Here is a 20,049-nt window from a genome sequence, read left to right on the forward strand (position 1 = left end):
ATACAAGGGACTGTTTTTGTTTTTAACTTAACATTATATAGGGATAAAGGGGCATTATCTTTGCAACTTATTTTCAAACAGTGCAGAACAACAACTGTATTTGTATATATACAAAAATTCCATGGAAAATTAAATTAAAAGATAAGTTTATTTTGGTTAAAATTTTGGAGCATCACTCCTCTGTAGAAATATTCTTGGCCCGCACCTTGGGGCCTTTGTTCTTGGGTCTGCCTCCCATCACTTCAGGGCTGGATGGGGAATGGGGCCATCTGTGAGCCACAGGTGTAACCGTGGTGGCTGTTGGTCTGGTCTAGGGACACCTTGGCTCTCAGAACCTGAAGGTAGCAGCTTGTTCCTCTTTTTCCCCTTTGGTTAGATATGATGGTCTCAGCACCTCTTCTCTCCTCTCTCACTCGCTCACTCTTTCCATAAGGAAAACTAAAACTGGGGCAGGTGCTTTGCCTAGCAGTTGGATGCTGGGTACAATGACTACATCCCACATCAGTGTACCTAGGTCTGGCTCCCGGCTCTACCTTTCTGCTAATGCTGACCCTGGGAGGCAGCAGCGATTGGGCTCAGCTGCCTACGTGGGAGACCTAGATAGTGTTCTCAATTCTCAGTTTTGGCCATGGATTTTGTGGGCATTTGAGAAATGAAAGAGTGGATAGGATCTCGCTCTCTCTGCCTCTCAAATCAATACAATTAAGAAAAATGTATTTATTTGAAAGAGTTACACAGGCGGGGGTGGATGTCTCCCATCTGCTGGTTCACTACCCAGATTCAGAGCTGAGCTCAAGCCAGGAGCCAGGAGCCAGTAGTAGCCTCCCACACAGGTGCATGAGCCCAACACTTGGGCCATCTTCTGCTCCTTTCCCAGGCCATGGCAGAGAGCGGGATGGGAAGAGGAGCAGCCGGGTCTCAAGGGCGCCCATGTGGGATGCCGGCACTGCAGGCTGCGGCTTTACCTGCTATGCCACAGCACCAGCGCCATCAATACAATATTCAAATGGTCTGGCTATATTTACCTATTTCTACCTTCTGATTTGTTTACTCGGAAACATAGCCCCGCGGTCAAACTTCTCCACAGCCGGGTATTTTCTAACCAAGCGTCAATTCACGAAGATGTTCTCCGTCTCCTTGTCTGCAAAGGCGGGAGGAGAGCGGGCTGGCGGGCGGAGAGGGGCCCTACGTCCGCTGGGCCCGGCCTACCCGAACTTCTCCGCTAGGTAAACAGCACTGGGCGCTGCACTTTGCTTAACCCTGGGACCTGGTCATCAGCCTTTGACCTCAGCCCTCCCCTCGCGGCCTCTGGAACCTCGGGGAGATTTAGAGCCAAGAACCAGTTCTCAGAGATAGCCTCAGACGACACTGTGTCCACCTGCGCACCCCGGGACGCTCAGCGACCATGTATCCCAGCGGGCTAGGAGCCCGAGCGGCGGCGGTGCGGTAAGAGGGGGCGCCTTCCCTGGGCCTGCGGGACTCTCAGGGAGGCCGAGCGGGCACTGTCCTGGGCTCGCCCTCCACGACCGGGCGGCCCCTCCCCCAGCCACACCCTAGGCTTGAGGGCCTCTTCCTTCCCTGAAGATGCTGCGCAGAGCACGCCTGGTCCGCCCCGGGGTCCCAGGGCCTGCCTGCCCACAGGAGGGCGGCGAGGGCGAGCGGAACCCGCGAGGGTCTCCTAACCCCCTTTGCGCCTCCTTCCGCCTGGTTGCCCCCTGCCCAAGATCCCGGCGACCTTCGACAAAAGGGCCAAGCCGGTGCCCTTTCCGCCGTCTTGGTCTGGTTTCCTGAGACGCTGAAGTGAAACGTCAGCTCAAGCAGCTTGGTTTTTCTTGGTCTTTAACAGAGCTCCCAGGTGCCCCCCCGCCCCCATTTCTATTGTAGCTTAAGACAAAACGAGAAACAAAACACACTCGGGGAGGGAGGGAAGGGTCCTCCCACTCTCTCACTGCTTCCTGCCGCCTTCCCCCCTGCACCTGCACCTGCTTTGAGGCGCGCGGGGCTGGCCTCAGACCCTGCCAGGAGGAAGCCCCCCTGAGTGCACCCAGGCTCCAGGTGGCCCCACGCCCGCCCAGGAGACGCTTCAGTGAGTCCTGTCTGCGCTGCGTGCCTTTTTCTTGTGTTTATTTGCTTGTCTGAAAGGCAGAGAGATTTCCCAGATTCAGCCCTCTACTGCCCCAGGGACCCACACGAGCTGGAGGAAGCTCCCAGCCCACGTGTTTTCTACAAGAGACTGTCTCTCGGTGTGCTTTACTGAGTCCTGGTTCTTAACGGCTAGTCTCACTAGCTCATTTTTTACAAGATGAGATTCATATCTCTAGTAAATCCATGTGGGAAGCTATTGAAAATTCCAGAAAACAAAAAAAGGACGAGGTTCTGAACTACGGTAGTGGCAGCAACTGGGAAACAGCAAGCATGCAGTGAGTGGCATCTGCGGTCAAATCAAATGAGAAGGCCAGGGTCCAGGAGGGTCCCCGCCTGAGCTGGAGTGTGTGGAGGGAGAAGCAGGTGGGTGCCAGGAAACACGCCTTCTTCCTTCTCAGGAAGCCTGCAGGGCCCCAGGGCAAATCTCTAGCAACTGGTCGGGAGCTCTGTGGGAGGATTAGGGCTGCAGCTAGAGATTGGGTGCCTTCAACACACAGATGCTCCTTGGCCCCTTTCCTTCTTTCTTACCCCTCTTGGCTGCTTCAATCAAATTTCTTCCTGTCTTTTAAGATCCAGCTAAATTCCATTAGTGATGAGTGGGGCCTTCCCTATACAGCTTCTGTAAGTGGCTCCCCCTACTGCCCTAACTTTTTTTTTTTTGGACAGGCAGAGTGGACAGTGAGAGAGAGACAGAGAGAAAGGTCTTCCTTTGCCGTTGCTTCACCCCACAATGGCCGCTGTGGCCGGCGCACCGCACTGATCTGAAGCCAGGAGCCAGGTGCTTTTCCTGGTCTCCCATGGGGCGCAGGGCCCAAGCACTTGGGCCATCCTCCACTGCACTCCCTGGCCACAACAGAGAGCTGGCCTGGAAGAGGGGCAACCGGGATAGAATTCAGCGCCCCGACCGGGACTAGAACCCGGTGTGCCGGTGCTGCAGGTGGAGGATTAGCCTAGTGAGCTGCGGCGCCGGCCACCCCTAACTCTTCATTAAGCACTGAAGTTCGCAGCCTATTTTTTCCTGTGTGTTCCCTGTCATCAATGGAAAGCTTTGCATTCTTTTTTTTTTTTTTTTTTTTTTTTTTTTTTTTTTTTTTTTTAAGATTTACTTATTTATTTGAAAGGCAGAGTTACAGAGAGACAGGAGGACAGAGAGGGGCTGGCACTGTGGTATAGCAGATAAAGCCGCCACCTACTGTGCCGGCATCCTATATGGGTGCCATCAAGTACTGGCTGCTCCTCTTCCTGTCCAGCTCTCTGCTATGGCCTGGGAAAGCAGTAGAAGATGGCCCAAGTGCTTGGGCTCCTGTACCCACGTGGGAGACCTGGAAGAAGCTCCTGGCTCCTGGCTTTAGATTGGTACAGCTCCGACCATTGCGGCCATCTGCGGAGTGAACCAGCAGATGGAAGAACTCTCTCTCTCTCTGCCTCTGCCTCTCTGTAAATCTTTCAAGTAAACAAATAAAATATTTAAAAAAGAAGAAGGCCATAGAGTGAGTGAGAGATCTTCCATCCACAGGTTCACTTTCCAAATGGCCACGATGACCGGCCAAAGCCGGAGCCAGGAGCTTCTTCTGGGTCTCCCACGTGGGTGCAGAGGCCCAAGGACCTGCACCATCTTCCGCTGCTTCCCCAGGCTCATTAGCAGGGAACTGGATAGGAAGTAGAGTAGCCAGGACTTGAACTGTTGCCCAAAAGGGACATCGGAGCTGCGGGCAATGGCTCAACCTGCTGTGCTGCAGTGTCGCTGGCCCCAAGCTTCACATTCTGAATTTCTCCCAGTGTGAGGCAGTTAGCAGAATACTTCCAAATAAGCATCAGTTGATTAAGCTGGGATTCTATTTCCAACCTGAGTCTATCCAGGCAAGTAAGACTACCCATTTGCAAAGAGTTGTCCTGGCCTCTTTTACTTGGTTCTGTCTGAGGCGTTGACCTTCCTCCTGGTCACATCACATGGGCTGGGACCGTGTGCTTTACTGAGGCAAGCCTGTAGCTGACCATTAGATCGGGGGTCCCCCAGCCTAGCCTAATTCAGTGTTCTGTCTCCTTGTAGGAAGGTATGTCTTCTCTCCTTGCTGCTCGTTGGCCTCTGGGGCCGTGCGGCTTGTCACGAGAGCCCCGTGGAGGACATCTGCACGGCCAAGCCCCGGGACTTCCCTCTGAACCCCATGTGCATTTACCGTTCCCCAGAGAAGAAGGCAATGGAGGATGAGGGGTCAGAACCGAAGATCCCCGAGGCCACCAATCGTCGGGTCTGGGAACTGTCCAAGGCCAATTCCCGCTTCGCCACCATCTTCTATAAGCACCTGGCAGCCGCCAAGAAGGACACTGACAACATTTTCCTGTCACCCCTGAGCATCTCCACGGCTTTTGCGATGACCAAGCTAGGTGCCTGTAACGATACCCTCAAGCAGCTGATGGAGGTATCTCCCAAAGCCCTCAGCCGCCTCCTTGCTGGGAGCATTTTGGGCTCCCATAGGTCAATGACTACTGAACCAGCTGGAGCTCAGTATGGGCTGTGGCTTCCTTTGAATCATCACTTCAAATGATTTCCTTTGAAAAAAAAATTTTTTTTAATTAGGCAAGGAATTACTACTCGGATGTCTCTTTGTAAATCTGAGTTTCCTCTTTTGGGCTATTTTCAAATGGGGGGAGGCCTGTGTCTCTTAAAGTTTTTTTTCTTTTTTTTCTTTGTTTTGGGACAGGCAGAGTTAGAGAGAGACAGAGAGAAAGGTCTTCCTTCCGTTGGTTCACCCCCCAAATGGCCGCTGTGGCCGGTGCACTGCGCCGATCCGAAGCCAGGAGCCAGGTGCTTCTCCTGGTCTCCCATGCAGGTGCAGGGCCCAAGCATCTGGGCCACAGCAGAGAGCTGGACTGGAAGAGGAGCAACCGGGACAGAATTTGGTGCCCCAACCTGGTCTAGGACCCGGGGTACCGGCGCCGCAGGCGGAGGATTAGCCAAGTGAGCTGTGGCGCCGGCTTTCTTAAACTTTCTTAATCATTCTTTCATTTCTATGTTTGTTTATTTGATCATGTATATGTTTGTATGCAGCAATCCTCTGTGCCAGGCACAGAGCTCGCAGTTGCTAGTTTACTCCTTCCATGCCCACCGTAGCCAGGGAGGGCAGGCAAAGCCAGGAGCTGGGAACCCGACTCAGGTTGTCACGTGGGTGGCAGAAACTCCACTGCTTGGGCCACCACTGCCACCTCCCAGGTCTGCATTAGCAGGAAGGTGGATTCCAGAGTGGCCCATCCCCCCCCCCCCCAGGATGTTTAAAGCTGTGGTTTCTTTTGTTGTGTGAAAGCTAGAGTTAACTCATTACATGAGGATAATGAGGATAATGAAGTTCACTGGCAATTGGCCACCAGAGGAGGGGTAAGCACTCCTAAGAGCACAGACTTTAGTGTCTTCTATAAGCACTGTGTCTCATGCTGAAGATTCTTGTTCCTTCTGACTTAGGGGTGGGCATTTGGGGTAGTGGTTCAGACACTGTTCTGGATGCCGCCTCTTTCACTGGAGTGCTTGGGTTCGAGTCCTGGCTCCACTCCAATCCTAGCTTCCTGCTGATGTGTACCCTAGGAGACTTCAAGACAGAAAATAAGTTACTTGGGTCCCTGCCACTCACATCAGAGACCGAGACTGACTTCCCAGCTCCTGCTTCTGCCCGGCCCAGGCCAAGCTGTTGTGGGCATTTGGGGGTGAACCAGCCTATGGAAAAGCTCTCTTTCTGCCTCTGTCTCTCTTTCTTTGCCTTTCAAATAAATAAACATTTAAAGAGTCTACAGACACATAAAACAGCCTTTTCTGGGCACTTTCATGATCTATGAATATATCAGTATTGAGTCTCTGAGCATTTTCATATCGCCTCCATGGCTCTTTCCCTTTCTAGGAGGAGAATAGAAAGAGAACAGTTTCTGAAGTCAGCATGTCCTCCTAACACGAGGTGCCATGTGTTGGAAAAGTGGGGTAGGACTGGATCTCTCTGATGAAAGAGAAACTTAGCACCAAGCTTTTGGTCAAAAACGGGATTAAGCCGGCGCCGCGGCTCACTAGGCTAATCCTCCGCCTTGCGGCGCCGGCACACCGGGTTCTAGTCCCGGTCGGGGCACCGATCCTGTCCCGATTGCCCCTCTTCCAGGCCAGCTCTCTGCTGTGGCCAGGGAGTGCAGTGGAGGATGGCCCAGGTCCTTGGGCCCTGCACCCCATGGGAGACCAGGAGAAGCACCTGGCTCCTGCCATCGGAACAGCGCGGTGCGCTGGCCGCAGCGTGCCTACCGCGACAGCCATTGGAGGGTGAACCAACGGCAAAAGGAAGACCTTTCTCTCTGTCTCTTTCTCACTGTCCACTCTGTCAAAAAAAAAAAAAAAAAAAAAGGGATTAAAAACAAACAAACAAATATGTGCTAGAACAAAAGCAGGAAAACCAAAGGCAGAGAGCAAAACCAAAAGGCCTATTGTAACTTTAGGAGAGAGCAGGGTGGAGATGGGACGAACAGCCTCACCCATTTTGCCCTATCGGTAGTGACAATGGGTAAGGTAGGAGGCATTTCAGCTTCTGTGGCTCTGACTATTCCAGATGACCTGTAAGTCCTTTTCAACCTTGAGATTCTTTGATGCTGGGCCTGTTTAACCCCTTGCTGATGGAATCACTGTTTATGTTTCTCACTCCCATCACCACCAATATCCCAGAACCCCCAAGAGTAGCTGAACCCAGTAGTGTTTGTTTCAAGGAGGAACACGTTGGTTCTCCCTCTGTCCAGCAAACGAACGTCTCCCATTCCAGTAAGAAGACAAGTAGGTGTTGGTCTAGAGCTTTCCAGAGACTTGGGTGGCATCCTGATCTCGCTCTTTCTCCCCTATATCTCTCCTACCCTTTATTCTTCTTTTATCCTCTTATTCATTTAAGAAACATGAAGGGTGGACATCTGGCACCTGGGATGAGTTCCAGCTTTCTGCTAACATGCGCCCGGACTGCTGTGGGAGCCTGTGCGCCTGGGTCTGGGCTCCTGCCACCAGATGGAGTTCTGGGCTCCTGCCTTCGGCCTGGTCCAGCTCTAGCTGGTGTAGGTATTTGGGAAAGTCAGTCAGTGGATAAAACCTCTCTCTCTCTCTCTCCTCCTTTGCTTTCCCAAAATAAATAAATAAATAAATAATAAAAGGGAAAAAAAAAAACATATGAGCTTAGCATTTATGCTGTGCAGACACTAGGCTTTATGGAGCTCACAACTGCTGAGGCTATCGGTGAGGGGCTGACCAGCCCTAGCCTACCACCCATGAGGCTACCCTAAACATCTACCACCATTTTGTTTTGTCTTCTGTAGGTTTTTAAGTTTGATACCATCTCCGAGAAAACATCTGATCAGGTTCACTTTTTCTTTGCCAAACTGAACTGCCGACTCTATCGAAAAGCCAACAAATCCTCCAAGTTGGTATCAGCCAATCGCCTTTTTGGAGACAAATCCCTTACCTTCAATGAGACCTATCAGGACATCAGTGAGGTGGTCTATGGAGCCAGGCTGCAGCCCCTGGACTTCAAGGTGAGCTGCCACTGTCATCCTTAACTTTAGCGTTCTTCCCCTCCATTCAGCGACAGAAGAGGTGGAGATGCAGGGTCCAGGTTAGCACTGCTAAGGTACCTGAAACCGGATGGAGAGCTGGCTACAACTTGGAAGCCTAAAAGAATACTTATTCTTACTTGAAACCTCAGAAATCAATGGTATCTATGGCTTTGACTATAGTGGCTGCTCCGAAAAAGTCATGTAAATAATCAATCCTCTGTTTCACCCACCTACTTCAAATACATACCACAGGCTACTGAGATGACTGTCCTGAGATGCATGATTTAATTTACATAGTCACCACGGTCAAATACAACTGGTACGTGATGCACATTATCATCTCCTCTTGGAGATTCAGGAAGAAGGCAAGACTGTTAAGCTTTGGAACCAAGAAAAGGAATTTATTCAGTCAGCATTTCTCAAATTTACTGACCACAATGAATCCTCTTCCCACTTGCCCCTCAACCCACACCATCACATATTGTTCCACAGAACCTGCTGTGGAAACTACTTTTGAGGTTCAAGTTTTCCAAAGTTAGGATAATATTTTGTATTCTTTTTCTCAGACTACTTTCTCCTCTTTTCTATCTCTTTATTTTTCCTGTTTCTTTTTTTTTGTTGTTGTTGGTCTTTTCCTTATGATAATATTTATTACTAACTGTGCAAAAGCTTCACGGCACTGGATAGGTATGTGCCCAGTTTGGGTTAGAGTGATAGCTTCTGAGCCAAATGGTGCAAAATGGCAGAGCGAGAGGATGAGCGAAACAGAGCCTATGAGGAAAGGCACTGCTGGCCGAGGGGCACAAGGCTGAGGTTTGTCTCCTGTCCTCCTCAGGGAAACGCAAAGCTGTCCAGAGCAATCATCAACGACTGGATCTCCAACAAGACCGAGGGCCACATCACGGACGTTCTTCCTGAAGACGCCATTGATGAGCTCACTGTCCTGGTGCTGGTTAACACCATTTACTTCAAGGTAATGGACAGGGCCTGGAGACTCCCCAGGGACTTCCTCTTGCTGTTTGGATCGCCCTGTCTCACACCAGTGAGCATCTGGAGCCGTTCTGAGAGCTCAGAGCCTTTCAGGCCCTCGCGGCTGGGCTGAGGTCCAGACCTGGGGCGGAGTATGCCCCCTTCCACACCCAACCTGCCCACCTGCAGGGTACGCCTGGTGATAGATGCTCACTGGTATGTGACAGTTGCTGCTGCCTGGTTAACTCTAGCTTGAAATCCTGAGCAGTCCAGTCTATTGACAATCCTCACTGCTGAGATTCCCCCCACATTCTGGGGCAGCTTCTACACTGACTCCAGGTTTGTCCTGCCTGAAGCTTCCCAGACTCCCTGGCTCAGCTTGGGCTTAGCTGAGACCTTGTTATTTGACCCTGCAGATGGCCTTATCTTACTCCAACAGTCAAGAAGTCTAAAGATAAATACATTTAAAAAATGAAAACAGAGTTGTGAAGATGGTTCCAACTAATTACATTTGGCAAGGAGAAGGGAGAGGGCCGTGGGATGAACAGGCCACTGATGCCCAGGAGGAGCCAGTGCACGGCAGGTGGGATGGTGGCATGTTCTGCCCGTCCTGGGACATGCTCCATATGCATTGTTTCCTCCCACAGGCCCAGGAGTGCAGCCAGTCCCGCTGTTGTCAATGACTCTGTGTCTTGGGGTTTTCTTCTTGCCAAGAGAAGAGAGTAGGTTGTGTTCCCCTTTACACTTCATGGAACAATTAAGTGCTCTGGAGCCTCACAAGATCATGAAAGAGGCTTGGACCACTCAGATTCCTTAGGGCTTTTTTTTTTTTTTAATTATTTATTTGAAAGGCAAAGTACAGAAAGAGAGAGTGAGAGAAATCCAGAGAGATCTTCTAGTTGTGGTTCACTCCCCAGATGGCTGCAATGCCTGGGACTGGGCCAGGCCAAACCCAGGAGCCAGGAGCTACATCCAAATCTCCCATGCGAGTGCAGGGGCTCAAGTACTTGAGCCATCTTTTGCTGCTTTTCCCAGGGGCATTAGTAGGGAGCTGGATCAGAAGTGGAACAGCCAGCACTCTGTGGTGCCCTCAGGGTGCCAGCATGTGGGCAGTGGCTTTACCCGCTAGGCCACAACACGGGCCTCAGATTCCTTACTTTTAAATCCTGACTCTGCCATTTCTGAATGTGTGAATGCTGGTGAGTTACCTGTGGTCTTTCTATGTCCCAGTTTCAGCATCTGTTAAGATGGTAGTAACTGATATACCATCTACAGAGTGAATGAGGGGATTGGGTAAGTTAATGCTGGCGAAGTGCTTACAGCCACGCCTAACACACAATAAGCATGCTATAAATACTGGCCATGACCAGCTGTTAGTTTTACAGATGAGCAACCACCCTTGGAAGAGTTAAATGACACAGCATCAAAGGGCTGGAGAGACACGGAATGATGGTATAGGGACTCGGGCAGGATTCACTTCCAGACCAAGCCCCGGCTTTGTTATTCCTGTCTGGCTTTTACTCATCAGGGGCAGAGCCTGGAACTTTGGAACTTGGTCCTTGAAAAAGAGATTGGTGGGGGCTGACACTGCGACGACGCCAGCAGGCAACCTATCTGGGTGCCAATCTTGTCCTGGCTGCTCTACTTCTGATCCAGCTCCCTGCTAATGGCTTCCTGGGAGAGCAGTAGAAAACGGTCCACACGCTTGGGTCCCTGCACCACATGGGAGACTTGAATCTGGGGAGTGAACCAGTGGATGGAAGACCACTCTCTCTCCCCTTCTGTCTCTTCCTCTCTCTGCGTAACTGACTTTCAAATAAATAATTTTTTTTAAATAAATAAGTAAAAAGAAGTTGGCAGGAGACAGACAGTAAAAGGCAATTAAAAAGTCAAGAAGAGACTTGCAAAGATGCTTATAGGTTGTCCTTGATGTTAACTTTTATGTTTCTGATTGTAAAAGCAATAGTCACGGCCGGCGCTGTAGCTCAACAGGCTAATCCTCTGCCTAGCGGCGCAGGCACACCGGGTTCTAGTCCCGGTTGGGGCGCCGGATTCTGTCCCGGTCGCTCCTCTTCCAGTCCAGCTCTCTGCTGTGGCCTGGGAAGGCAGTGGAGGATGGCCCAAGTGCTTGGGCCCTGCACCCGCATGGGAGACCAGGAGAAGCACCTGGCTCCTGGCTTTGGATCAGCGCGGTGCGCTGGCCGCGGCGGCCATTGGAGGGTGAACCAATGGCAAAGGAAAACCTTTCTCTCTGTCTCTCTCTCTCACTGTCCACTCTGTCAAAAATTAAAAAAAAAAAAAATCCACTCATAATTCCATCACTCTGGGACAGTCATGATTAACCCTTCTGTGGCTATCCTTCCAGTCTTTTCTCTTAATAATTGTATCTTAACATAATGATGATGTGACTGTGTCCTGTGTCAGCAAATCCTTTTGTTCTTGTTCTGTGATTCTCCCATCCGCGTCTTCCAAAAAGGGCCTGTGGAAGTCCAAGTTCAGCCCTGAGAACACAAGGGACGACGTATTCAACAAGGCCAACAAGGAGTCCTGTTTGGTGCCTATGATGTACCAGGAAAGCAAGTTCCGCTATCGGCAGGTGGAAGAAGGCACCCAGGTGCTGGAGCTGCCCTTCAAGGGTGACGACATCACCATGGTGCTCATCCTACCCAAGCCTGAGAAGAGCTTGGCCAAGGTGGAGCAGGAGCTCACGCCGGAGGTGCTGCAGGAGTGGCTGGATAAGCTGGAGGAAACCATGCTGGTGGTCTACTTGCCCCACTTCCGCATCGAGGACAGTTTCAGCCTGAAGGAGAAGCTGCAAGACATGGGCCTTGTTGATCTGTTCAGCCCTGGCAAGTCCAAACTCCCAGGTTGGTGTGTGAAGGAATGGCTTCTCCTCTGTCCCCAAGGGGGTCTGGCCGAATTCGAGAGTGTGAAAACAGAGATGAACAGTAAGGCAGCCACCTGGATTGTGACCAGTTCTGCTAACTTGTGGAAACGTCTTTCCTGAGCCCTTGCTTTCCTCTTCTGTGACAGGGGCGTTTGCTCTTGTATTGGCACGGGCACAGTTGGCACTGACACTGCAAGATTCTGTATCTGATAAAGGAGAGGATGGTATCAGAAATTGGGCCCCTAAAATTACATCAAAATGTGGCCCTTGGGGCCGGCGCCCTGGCTCACTTGGTTGATCCTCCGCCTCCAGCGCCGGCGTCCCATATGGGCGCCGGGTTCCAGTCCCGGTTGCTCCTCTTCCAGTCCAGCTCTCTGCTATGGCCCGGGAAGGCAGTGGAGGATGGCCCAAGTGCTTGGGCCCTGCACCCGCAGGGGAGACCAGGAGGAAGCACCTGGCTCCTGGCTTTGGACCGGTGCAGCGCCGGCCGTTGCAGCCATTTGGGGAGTGAACCAATGGGAGGAAGACCTTTCTGTCGTCTCTCTCTCTCACTGTCTGTAGTTCTGTCAAATTAAAAAAAAATGTGGCCCTTAAAGTTCCCCAGAAGTCCCATCTGGGATGTTACCAGAATTTGGGGTGCCATACGATATCACCATATGCTTATTAATAAATCCCCAATATTAATAAGCCCAAGAGGTTTCTTGCCTAATATTTAGAGAATAATTCTAAATACCGGCATAGATGAGGGAACAGCATGGTACATTTTTAGCTTTTATTTAGTGAGAAAGATGCATAGGAGAGTGAGAGCTTTATCTAAGAGAGAGAGGGGTAAATCTGGGTTCATACTGAGCACCAGGGTGGCCTGAAGGCCATGTGCCCTGGAGGCACAGGGCTACAGCCAGCCCCCTCCTGGCAAGAAGCCAGGGAAAATAAGCGAACAGACACACTGCGTCCCAGGCTTTTAACCCACTTCCAGAGGGGAGTGGTTAATTAACCTGACTGGCTGGTGGGCACTCAGATGTGGCCAGTAGGGGCATGAGGTCACACAAGGGCGTGGCAATGGTGTGATTTTCCAGCTCACAAACCTAATCGATTTTAACCTGTATTCCTGCCTTACTTCAAGGAGACCAGAATTGGAAAGACATTGGAGTTTAGAGCAAAGAGCCAGGTGTTAAGATATTAAGAGACACCTAGGTCCCTCAAAACAGGCCTTGCTGAAATTTAGCAGTTTTTGCCAGGCATCCCATATCCTCTCCTTACGACCATGTCACTTGGGCAGATGCAGCTGGCCTTTTCCCTCTTGTGGTACTTGGGTAATGGTGTTCAGCTGGTGCAGCTCCTTCAGTCCACCATCTTGTAAAGTCAGGCATTAAAATATCTTTCTGGCCGGCGCCGCGGCTCACTAGGCTAATCCTCTGCCTGCGGCGCCGGCACACCGGGTTCTAGTCCCAGTCGGGGCGCTGAATTCTATCCCGGTTGCCCCTCTTCCAGGCCAGCTCTCTGTTGTGGCCAGGGAGTGCAGTGGAGGATGGCCCAGGTCCTTGGGCCCTGCACCCCATGGGAGACCAGGAGAAGCACCTGGCTCCTGCCATCGGATCAGCGCGGTGGCCATTGGAAGGTGAAGCAACGGCAAAGGAAGACCTTTCTCTCTGTCTCTCTCTCTCACTGTCCCCTCTGCCTGTCAAAAAAAAAAAAAAAAAAAAAATCTTTCTAAAATTTAAGTTTACAATGTCTGGCAACTGCATTTATCTTCACTGGGATGCCTTTAACTAAACTACCTCTCAATTTAACAAAATGTTGCCAAACCAGAAAGATACTACTACTACCTTGTGGAGTAAGTTTTTCTTTAAGAGTCCCGCCCTTTCTCCTCCTGCAAAGAGCTGAAGCATGAGATTAAATACACAAGACAAAGTCAGGATGAACAGCCCAAAGTACTTTATTATTATTATTATAGATTTTATTTATTTGAGTGGCAGAGTTACAGAGAGAGAAATAAAGGTCTTCCATCCGCTGGTTCACTGCCCAAATGGCTGCAATGGCCAGAGCTAAGCTGATCTGAAGCCAGGAGCCAGGAGCTTCTTCTGGGTCTCCCATTCAGGTGCAGGGCCCAAGGATGTGGACCATCTTCCATTGCTTTCCCAGTCCATAGCAGAGAGCTGGATTGGAAGAGGAGCAGCTGGGACTTGAACTGGCGCCCATTTGGGATGCAGGCACCTCAAGCAGAGACTTACCCCACTAAGCTACAGCGCTGCCCTCTTTATTATTTTTGAAAAGACCCCAAAGGCCTCTTAATTCAGGCTCAGGTCCTGCCTATGGCTTGAAGTCCACTTTCTCCCATTTCAGAGCCTTCTCTGTCTTCCTTCCAGGCATTGTTGCAGACAGCAGGGATGACCTCTATGTGTCTGATGCGTTCCATAAGGCGTTTCTTGAGGTGCGTATGAGTACACTGCCTTCCTGCCGCTCTGCTTTTCCATACATCAGTACTTCATGTGTTCACTACTTTGGGGAAATTATTATTACCTTGGTTCTTTGTCTCACATGGAAGAATTTCCAAGCAGAGAGATTTAAAAAGCAAGATTATTAGAGTCAAAGACCTCCAGCCAGAGTGGTCTGGAGGGGTGTTTCCAAGAGAAAAAATCCCAAAGTGGCTGAGTTTTTAAGCATAATTTTGACTGACATTCAGTTACTAGACAGGGACAAAACCCATCAAAAGACCTGGTTTACAATTCTTTATCCTAACTGGGCTTGCTCAAGAGTGTAAAACAAAAAGCCATGAGGAGGGTGGGACAGGTAACTTGTTTTCACAATAAACTGTGAGCTCAGGAGGATGGAATCACCATTCCCTTGCTATTCATGGTAAATTTGGAGATTCCTATGGAAAGAGGGCGGACATTTTGTTCTTGCTAAAGATAACCTTTTGGGGGAAGCAGGCATTCTACACCCGAATTCCACTGGGACCACCATGATTGCCTATTAACCCATATGATTGCTTAGAGTTCCATGCATTTAAGTCAGAACACAATTGTGGAAACGCGTGTACCAACGTCCCTCAGACCCAGCATCTGCAGGCCTCTTCTCCAAGGGGCCAGCTAGCAGACAGCTTCCCCTGAAACCCTCGTGGTCCAGTGGTACTGCAGTCAGGTTGGGACACAAACACTCAGGGTGGGGTGACACAGGAAAGGAAGCCAGTAGAGGCCACTGAGAAGGAATTCAGATAAGGAGACCAAGGAGATTATTGGGGTCATGGACGCTCACAGGAGTTTTAATAAAATGGAGAGCACCTAGGAAGAAGAGAGTGACCACGGTTTACTTTTTGGGGAATTTGGACAATGGGAGCACAGGCATAATCACAGCGGTTGAAAAGCAAATGGAAGGGGGAACTACTGGGTGTGGGTCAGTGTTCGAGAGTGTGTTCCAGAGAACTACAGCACAAGACTACACTTGAGGATACAAAACATTAAGTACTTAAACCAAATGTGTATCTCCTTCTTGAGCGAGTGACACTACACATTGGTATGCTGAGGTCTGAGAATCCCCAGTGAAAACTACAGCTGAATATTGCTTAACCTAGTGTTCCCTCAACTGAGGTGGGCCTGCAGCCCTGTGTTAGAGTAAATCCAGAGGAGCTTGTTAGGAAGAGGTGCAGAATAGACAGGAGGCAGTGTACGATCAAATTTATTCAGAGAAGATAAATTTGTAGAGGTAGCTGACCAACTGCGGGCGTGCACACGATAGTGTGCTCAGATAGTACACATGGCACAAAGTGTCGACCCCCAGGGGCTGGGCCTTTTTATATTTTAGGAGGGCTAGCTCTGGGGGTGGCATGGGGCAGCAGGCAGAAGTGAATTCCTGGAACTGTCTTTCAGGTGGCCATGGAGGGTGGAGGGTAGGGTATGAAGACAATAGGATTTGAGACCCAGCTGAGATTCAAGGGCAAGGAATAAATTCCAGTATTTATGTATCTTTTGGGCAATGAGCAAGAATGGCTGAGGCTTATGTCTTTGTTCCTTCAGAGCTGTGTACAGCCTAAGGAACTTCTGGTCCCCAGACCAGTGGTAAAACTATGGATCCATAGCATTAGGAATCTGGGGCACTTCAACCTTGGAATTTGAGATGCAGCCTGAGTCTGTTTATTTACAAAGCACCTCAAGGGATTTTGATGTACAATCGGAATTGGGAACCTGATGGAGACTGTCTTTTGGGCAGCCAGCCTGTGAGGGAAAGGTCAGTGTTAACAAAGTTCAAAGATTGTGGTCAAAGAAGAAAGTTTGAGAGCAAGAACTAGTAAATACAGTAACAGGGTCCATGCTAAGTGATTTCTGTTTGGTTCTGAGGAGAGTGGAGGGATTAAATGATAAGAGGGAATCAGTTAGACTGAGGGATCCTGGTCTTGCCAGTGCTCCAGTCTGCTCATAAATTTAGTCTTAGAGAGCCTGAGATGGATAATATGGGGAGATGGGGGACAGGAAGAAGACCGAGAGAGGGAGGGAATAAAACAGAATTAACTAGTTCCACCAAGCTCAGGGATCTGAAGTGTTTGCATTAGGAGGCAGGTACAGTTTTAGTGATATTCTGGGTTCCCAGGCAAAATTTTCTGGGGTGAAGTCTTCCCTCTAGACCTATGCCATGTCTGCTCGTCAGCCAAGTTCCATCTGTTACCCCAGGAAAACCTCATCCATTCCAGCCAGAGGATTCTGCTCTTTTCATAAGCTTTATGATCCAAGTGGAGTAGTTACATCTGAGATTTTGATACTCCAAGAATGAACCCATTTCAACTGTAGAGCTCTGAGCTTCAGTCGGAATCTTTGTCAGTAGCTGGTACAGAATGATCCTTTTTTTCTTTTTAAAATTTTATTACTTATTTGAGAGAGAGAGAGAGAGAGAGAGAGAGAGAGAGAGAGAGAGAGAGAGAGATATATGGAGCATGCTCTCTGAATACCCACAACAGCTGGGGCTGGGCCAGGCTGAAGCCAGGAGCTGGGAATCCATTAAGGGTCTTCCATGTGGGAAGGATCCAACTTCCTGAGCCATCACCTGCTGCCCCCTAGGGTGTATCTTAGAAAGCCAGAGTCAAGTACAGAGCTGGGAATCCGCACTCTGATACGAGGTGCAGGTGTCTTAAGGAAACTGCCCCCAAAATAATCCTCTGTAACATCATGAACAATGCTTGTCAGCCAGTAATGTGGCAACCTCATGTACATCCTAGTTCAGGGGTTACATGAAGGAACTATCTTGCTATTAGTACCTAGCACCAGGCTTGGACATGTTGTGTTCCAGATGCCCAGATAGAAAGAACCAGCGAGACTCACCGAAATGCAGAGAACAAAGGGACTCTATTTGTAGGTCCAGCATGCTGGGGCCCTGGCCTCCTGTGCAACGCAGTGCTGGGAGACCAAGACCCCCTTCTCTTTGTTCCCAGGATTTTTATAGTCCCTGGGCAAACAAGTATTACGTCCGCATTCCTTCTTTCCCTTGGCCCTGCCGGGCAAGGACGGCCCAAGGACGGCCCACCTTACTGGTTGCCCCCACCTGGTCCTGCCAGACCAAGGACTGCCCGGTGTCAGGCCTAGCCAGTTCCTTCGTCTTGTGAGAAGCCTGTCATGGCGTGGCTCTGGCCTCTCACAGGACAAACACAAGTGCCTTACATTCACCAGACAAAAGAATGAGCAAAAGTAGAGTTCTGGAGGGAACACAACCTGGCTCAGGTGTACTGGCTACTGAGAAGTAAGTAACCTGTGAGTGACTCATCTGCTCTACTGAGCTGCAGAGTAGCTAACGGAGCAGTTTTGTTTCCTGTGTGACCTGCAGGTCAACGAGGAAGGCAGTGAAGCAGCAGCAAGCACTGTCATCGGGATTGCTGGCCGTTCGCTGAACCTTAACAGGGTGACCTTCCGGGCCAACAGGCCCTTCCTCGTTCTCATAAGGGAAGTGGCTCTGAACACTATTATCTTCATGGGCAGAGTAGCCAACCCGTGTACTACCTGAAGCATTCTTATTCTTTGCACCTCTTCTATTTTGGTTTGTGAGTAGAACTAAAAATAAACACGACTGCTCCCATCTCACAATTGGGAATGGATTTTGCAACCTAAAATGAAGACAAAGAAAGGAGAAACAGAGATGCTATTGGGTATTGGTAAAAACGTTTTCTTCATTTTATCTAAACAGTGACCACATCTGGGTTGGGAAAACCAAAGGAGATAACTCACTGCTTCAGCTGGAAATAGTAGGCACCCTGAAAGGGCAGGGAAGCTAGACTTTTCAGTATGCCCATCACACTAAAAAATCCCAAAACATTTAAACAAATTAATCTCTACATACAGGAAAGACAAGGGACTCAAAATTGAGTATTAAATCATTTAATTCTCAAAACCACTCACATGCATAATGTTCTTTTACACAGTGTTAAAATAAAGAGAAAAATGCATTTTTATACAAACAGAATTTCAAGTATACATTAATAGACTTTACTAACCAAGTTGCTAAGATTTCATTCACATTGTTCTTAAAGCTGTTCAACGAGAAAGCTTTTGCTAAACTGCCTTAAATATGTTTATATAAACCCCTATCTTCACTCTCTTTGACTCTCCCTCCCCCAACCCTCATCTCTGCCCACCCTCCTGCCCTCCCTCCCCCACACAACAGGGCTCCCGGGGCCCTAGGAGACATGCTACCCCACCAACTATTGGCTTGTCATCCGGGAAGGACAGAAAACAGGAGGAGAGACTGAGAATGCCTTTCAAATCAAGGGAGACAAATCTGATACTCAGAAATGACACAAATCAGGATCCTATTTTAAAGCCTTTGTGTTTTTCACCTGACTTAAAAAAAACAAAAAAACAAAAAACAAACCTCAGCATCCCACAAAACAAATACGTTTCCGAAAATTTGGTAGCTGAGGAAATCATACTATTTTTTTTTCCATTAGTGAAACATTTTGAATTATTTTCCAATCTGGTTGTTCTTTTTCCCTTTGTCAGGGAGCAGGGGGCAGCTTGAAAATGGGTATTATCTGTGTGTTCACGTGAACAGATGTGGTTCGTCTCCCAGGATCTGGCAGAGTTCTCCTAAAGTAGCCTGGCTTCAGGGCCAGGAACAGCCTCTCTCCTTAGGAATTAAAGTGCATTCCGTTTCCAGGAAAAGGGGAGGGGAGAGGTGGTCACACTTAAATGATAATGATTAAAGGAGGGTAGGGTGGAAGAACACCCTATTCCTATATAAGTATTTATAATTAAGGACATAATAAAAAACCAGGTATTCTGAGGAAATAAGATGCACAGAGCCAGTCCAGCACCCTCTGTGGTGCAAGGGGGCCATCCTGGCTCAGGGACTTTTCTGAGGCATCTCTACTACATGAATGGAGTAACTGCTTCATAAGAGACACAAATCTCAAATGAGTTTTTTCAAAGGGAAAAAACAGATTGGCAGTTTCTTAAAAATAATACTCTATCCCATTCCCTTTCAGGGATAACAACATTTTAGAAATTGATTGTCTGTTTTTAATATGAATCCTTGATTAGCAAGTTGCAAAAAACATTTAGTTAAGTTTGTTACTTATAAATATTATGGTAGCCTTTAAAAACTCAGGCAGAGGCAGGCATAGTTGACTTTTGTGTCAGTCAGCATCAGCTGAGGGGAAGTGGAATTTTTCCTATGATATCTTTATTTGATAGCTGCCAGCATAATCTTATTTTCTATATTCCTATAAATGCTTTACTATTTCTTGGGGGTGGGGGGAAATCCCAAGAGTTTCCCAAGGAGAAGTAAATGCTACATTATCAGCTGTACGAAGAAGTGATAGGGCTCAAGATGAGAAGGGGAACTTGTCCTGGATTCTGGCCTCTGAGTCCAGTGTGATCTGCTTTTCACAGTGACCAGTGGGAAGGCACAGTGCCAGGGACATGTAGATGGGAGGCAGCTGCCACCCATCACATCAGCACCATAGAGTACAGTTGAACAGATTTCTTTCAGACTATGTCCATCTGAAGGAAATCAAGTTTCTGCTACATTGACTTTTCCACCTTTGAACCCTCAGCCTTCTCTCTCCTTTCAGAGGCAGAGCATGAGTGGGTCCCAGCCTGAAGTAACTGAAGAGCCAAACAATTTAAGTATTCTTCCAAAACACTTCAACTGACATGCCAAAAACTGAGTGTTCTGGTTTTCAGATTTTTTTAAAAGGGGAAAGAAGCCACTGGTTCCCGATTTAAGTGGTAGATCTCTGTAGCTCTGCCACCAGATCACAGGAGAATGCAATGGGCTCAGGTACACAGACCACAGCATTTGCAAAGCTAATGCACTGAGATAGAACACATTTCTTTTGCCTGTGGTTTGGAGGTAGGGGGATAGGGCAAGCTGTGAAATCAGTCAGACAGTGTTTGTTTGGCTAGTTCAGAAAAGACTGTCTAGGGGTTTAAGAGGAATCAGCAAGCCAACTAATTAGGGCAGAAGAACTTGACCAAATTTCACAGTCCTGATAGGGAATTTCTGTTAAGAAA

At 49.0% G+C, this 20,049-nt stretch overlaps 1 protein-coding gene across 1 annotated transcript; it reads left to right on the top strand.

Annotated features, from left to right (window-relative positions):
- Positions 1-1,319: 1,319 nt before the first annotated feature.
- Positions 1,320-17,622, top strand: SERPINC1 (serpin family C member 1). Its single transcript, XM_062193008.1, has 7 exons — positions 1,320-1,446; positions 4,196-4,565; positions 7,465-7,680; positions 8,537-8,674; positions 11,147-11,537; positions 13,924-13,988; positions 17,366-17,622. The coding sequence occupies exons 1-7, from the start codon at positions 1,406-1,408 to the stop codon at positions 17,540-17,542; spliced, it is 1,398 nt and encodes a 465-aa protein (XP_062048992.1). The 5' UTR covers positions 1,320-1,405; the 3' UTR covers positions 17,543-17,622.
- The last annotated feature ends 2,427 nt before the right edge of the window (positions 17,623-20,049 follow it).

This window comes from Lepus europaeus, chromosome 5 (genome assembly GCF_033115175.1).
Source record: "Lepus europaeus isolate LE1 chromosome 5, mLepTim1.pri, whole genome shotgun sequence".
NCBI classification, from domain to species: Eukaryota; Metazoa; Chordata; class Mammalia; order Lagomorpha; family Leporidae; genus Lepus; species Lepus europaeus.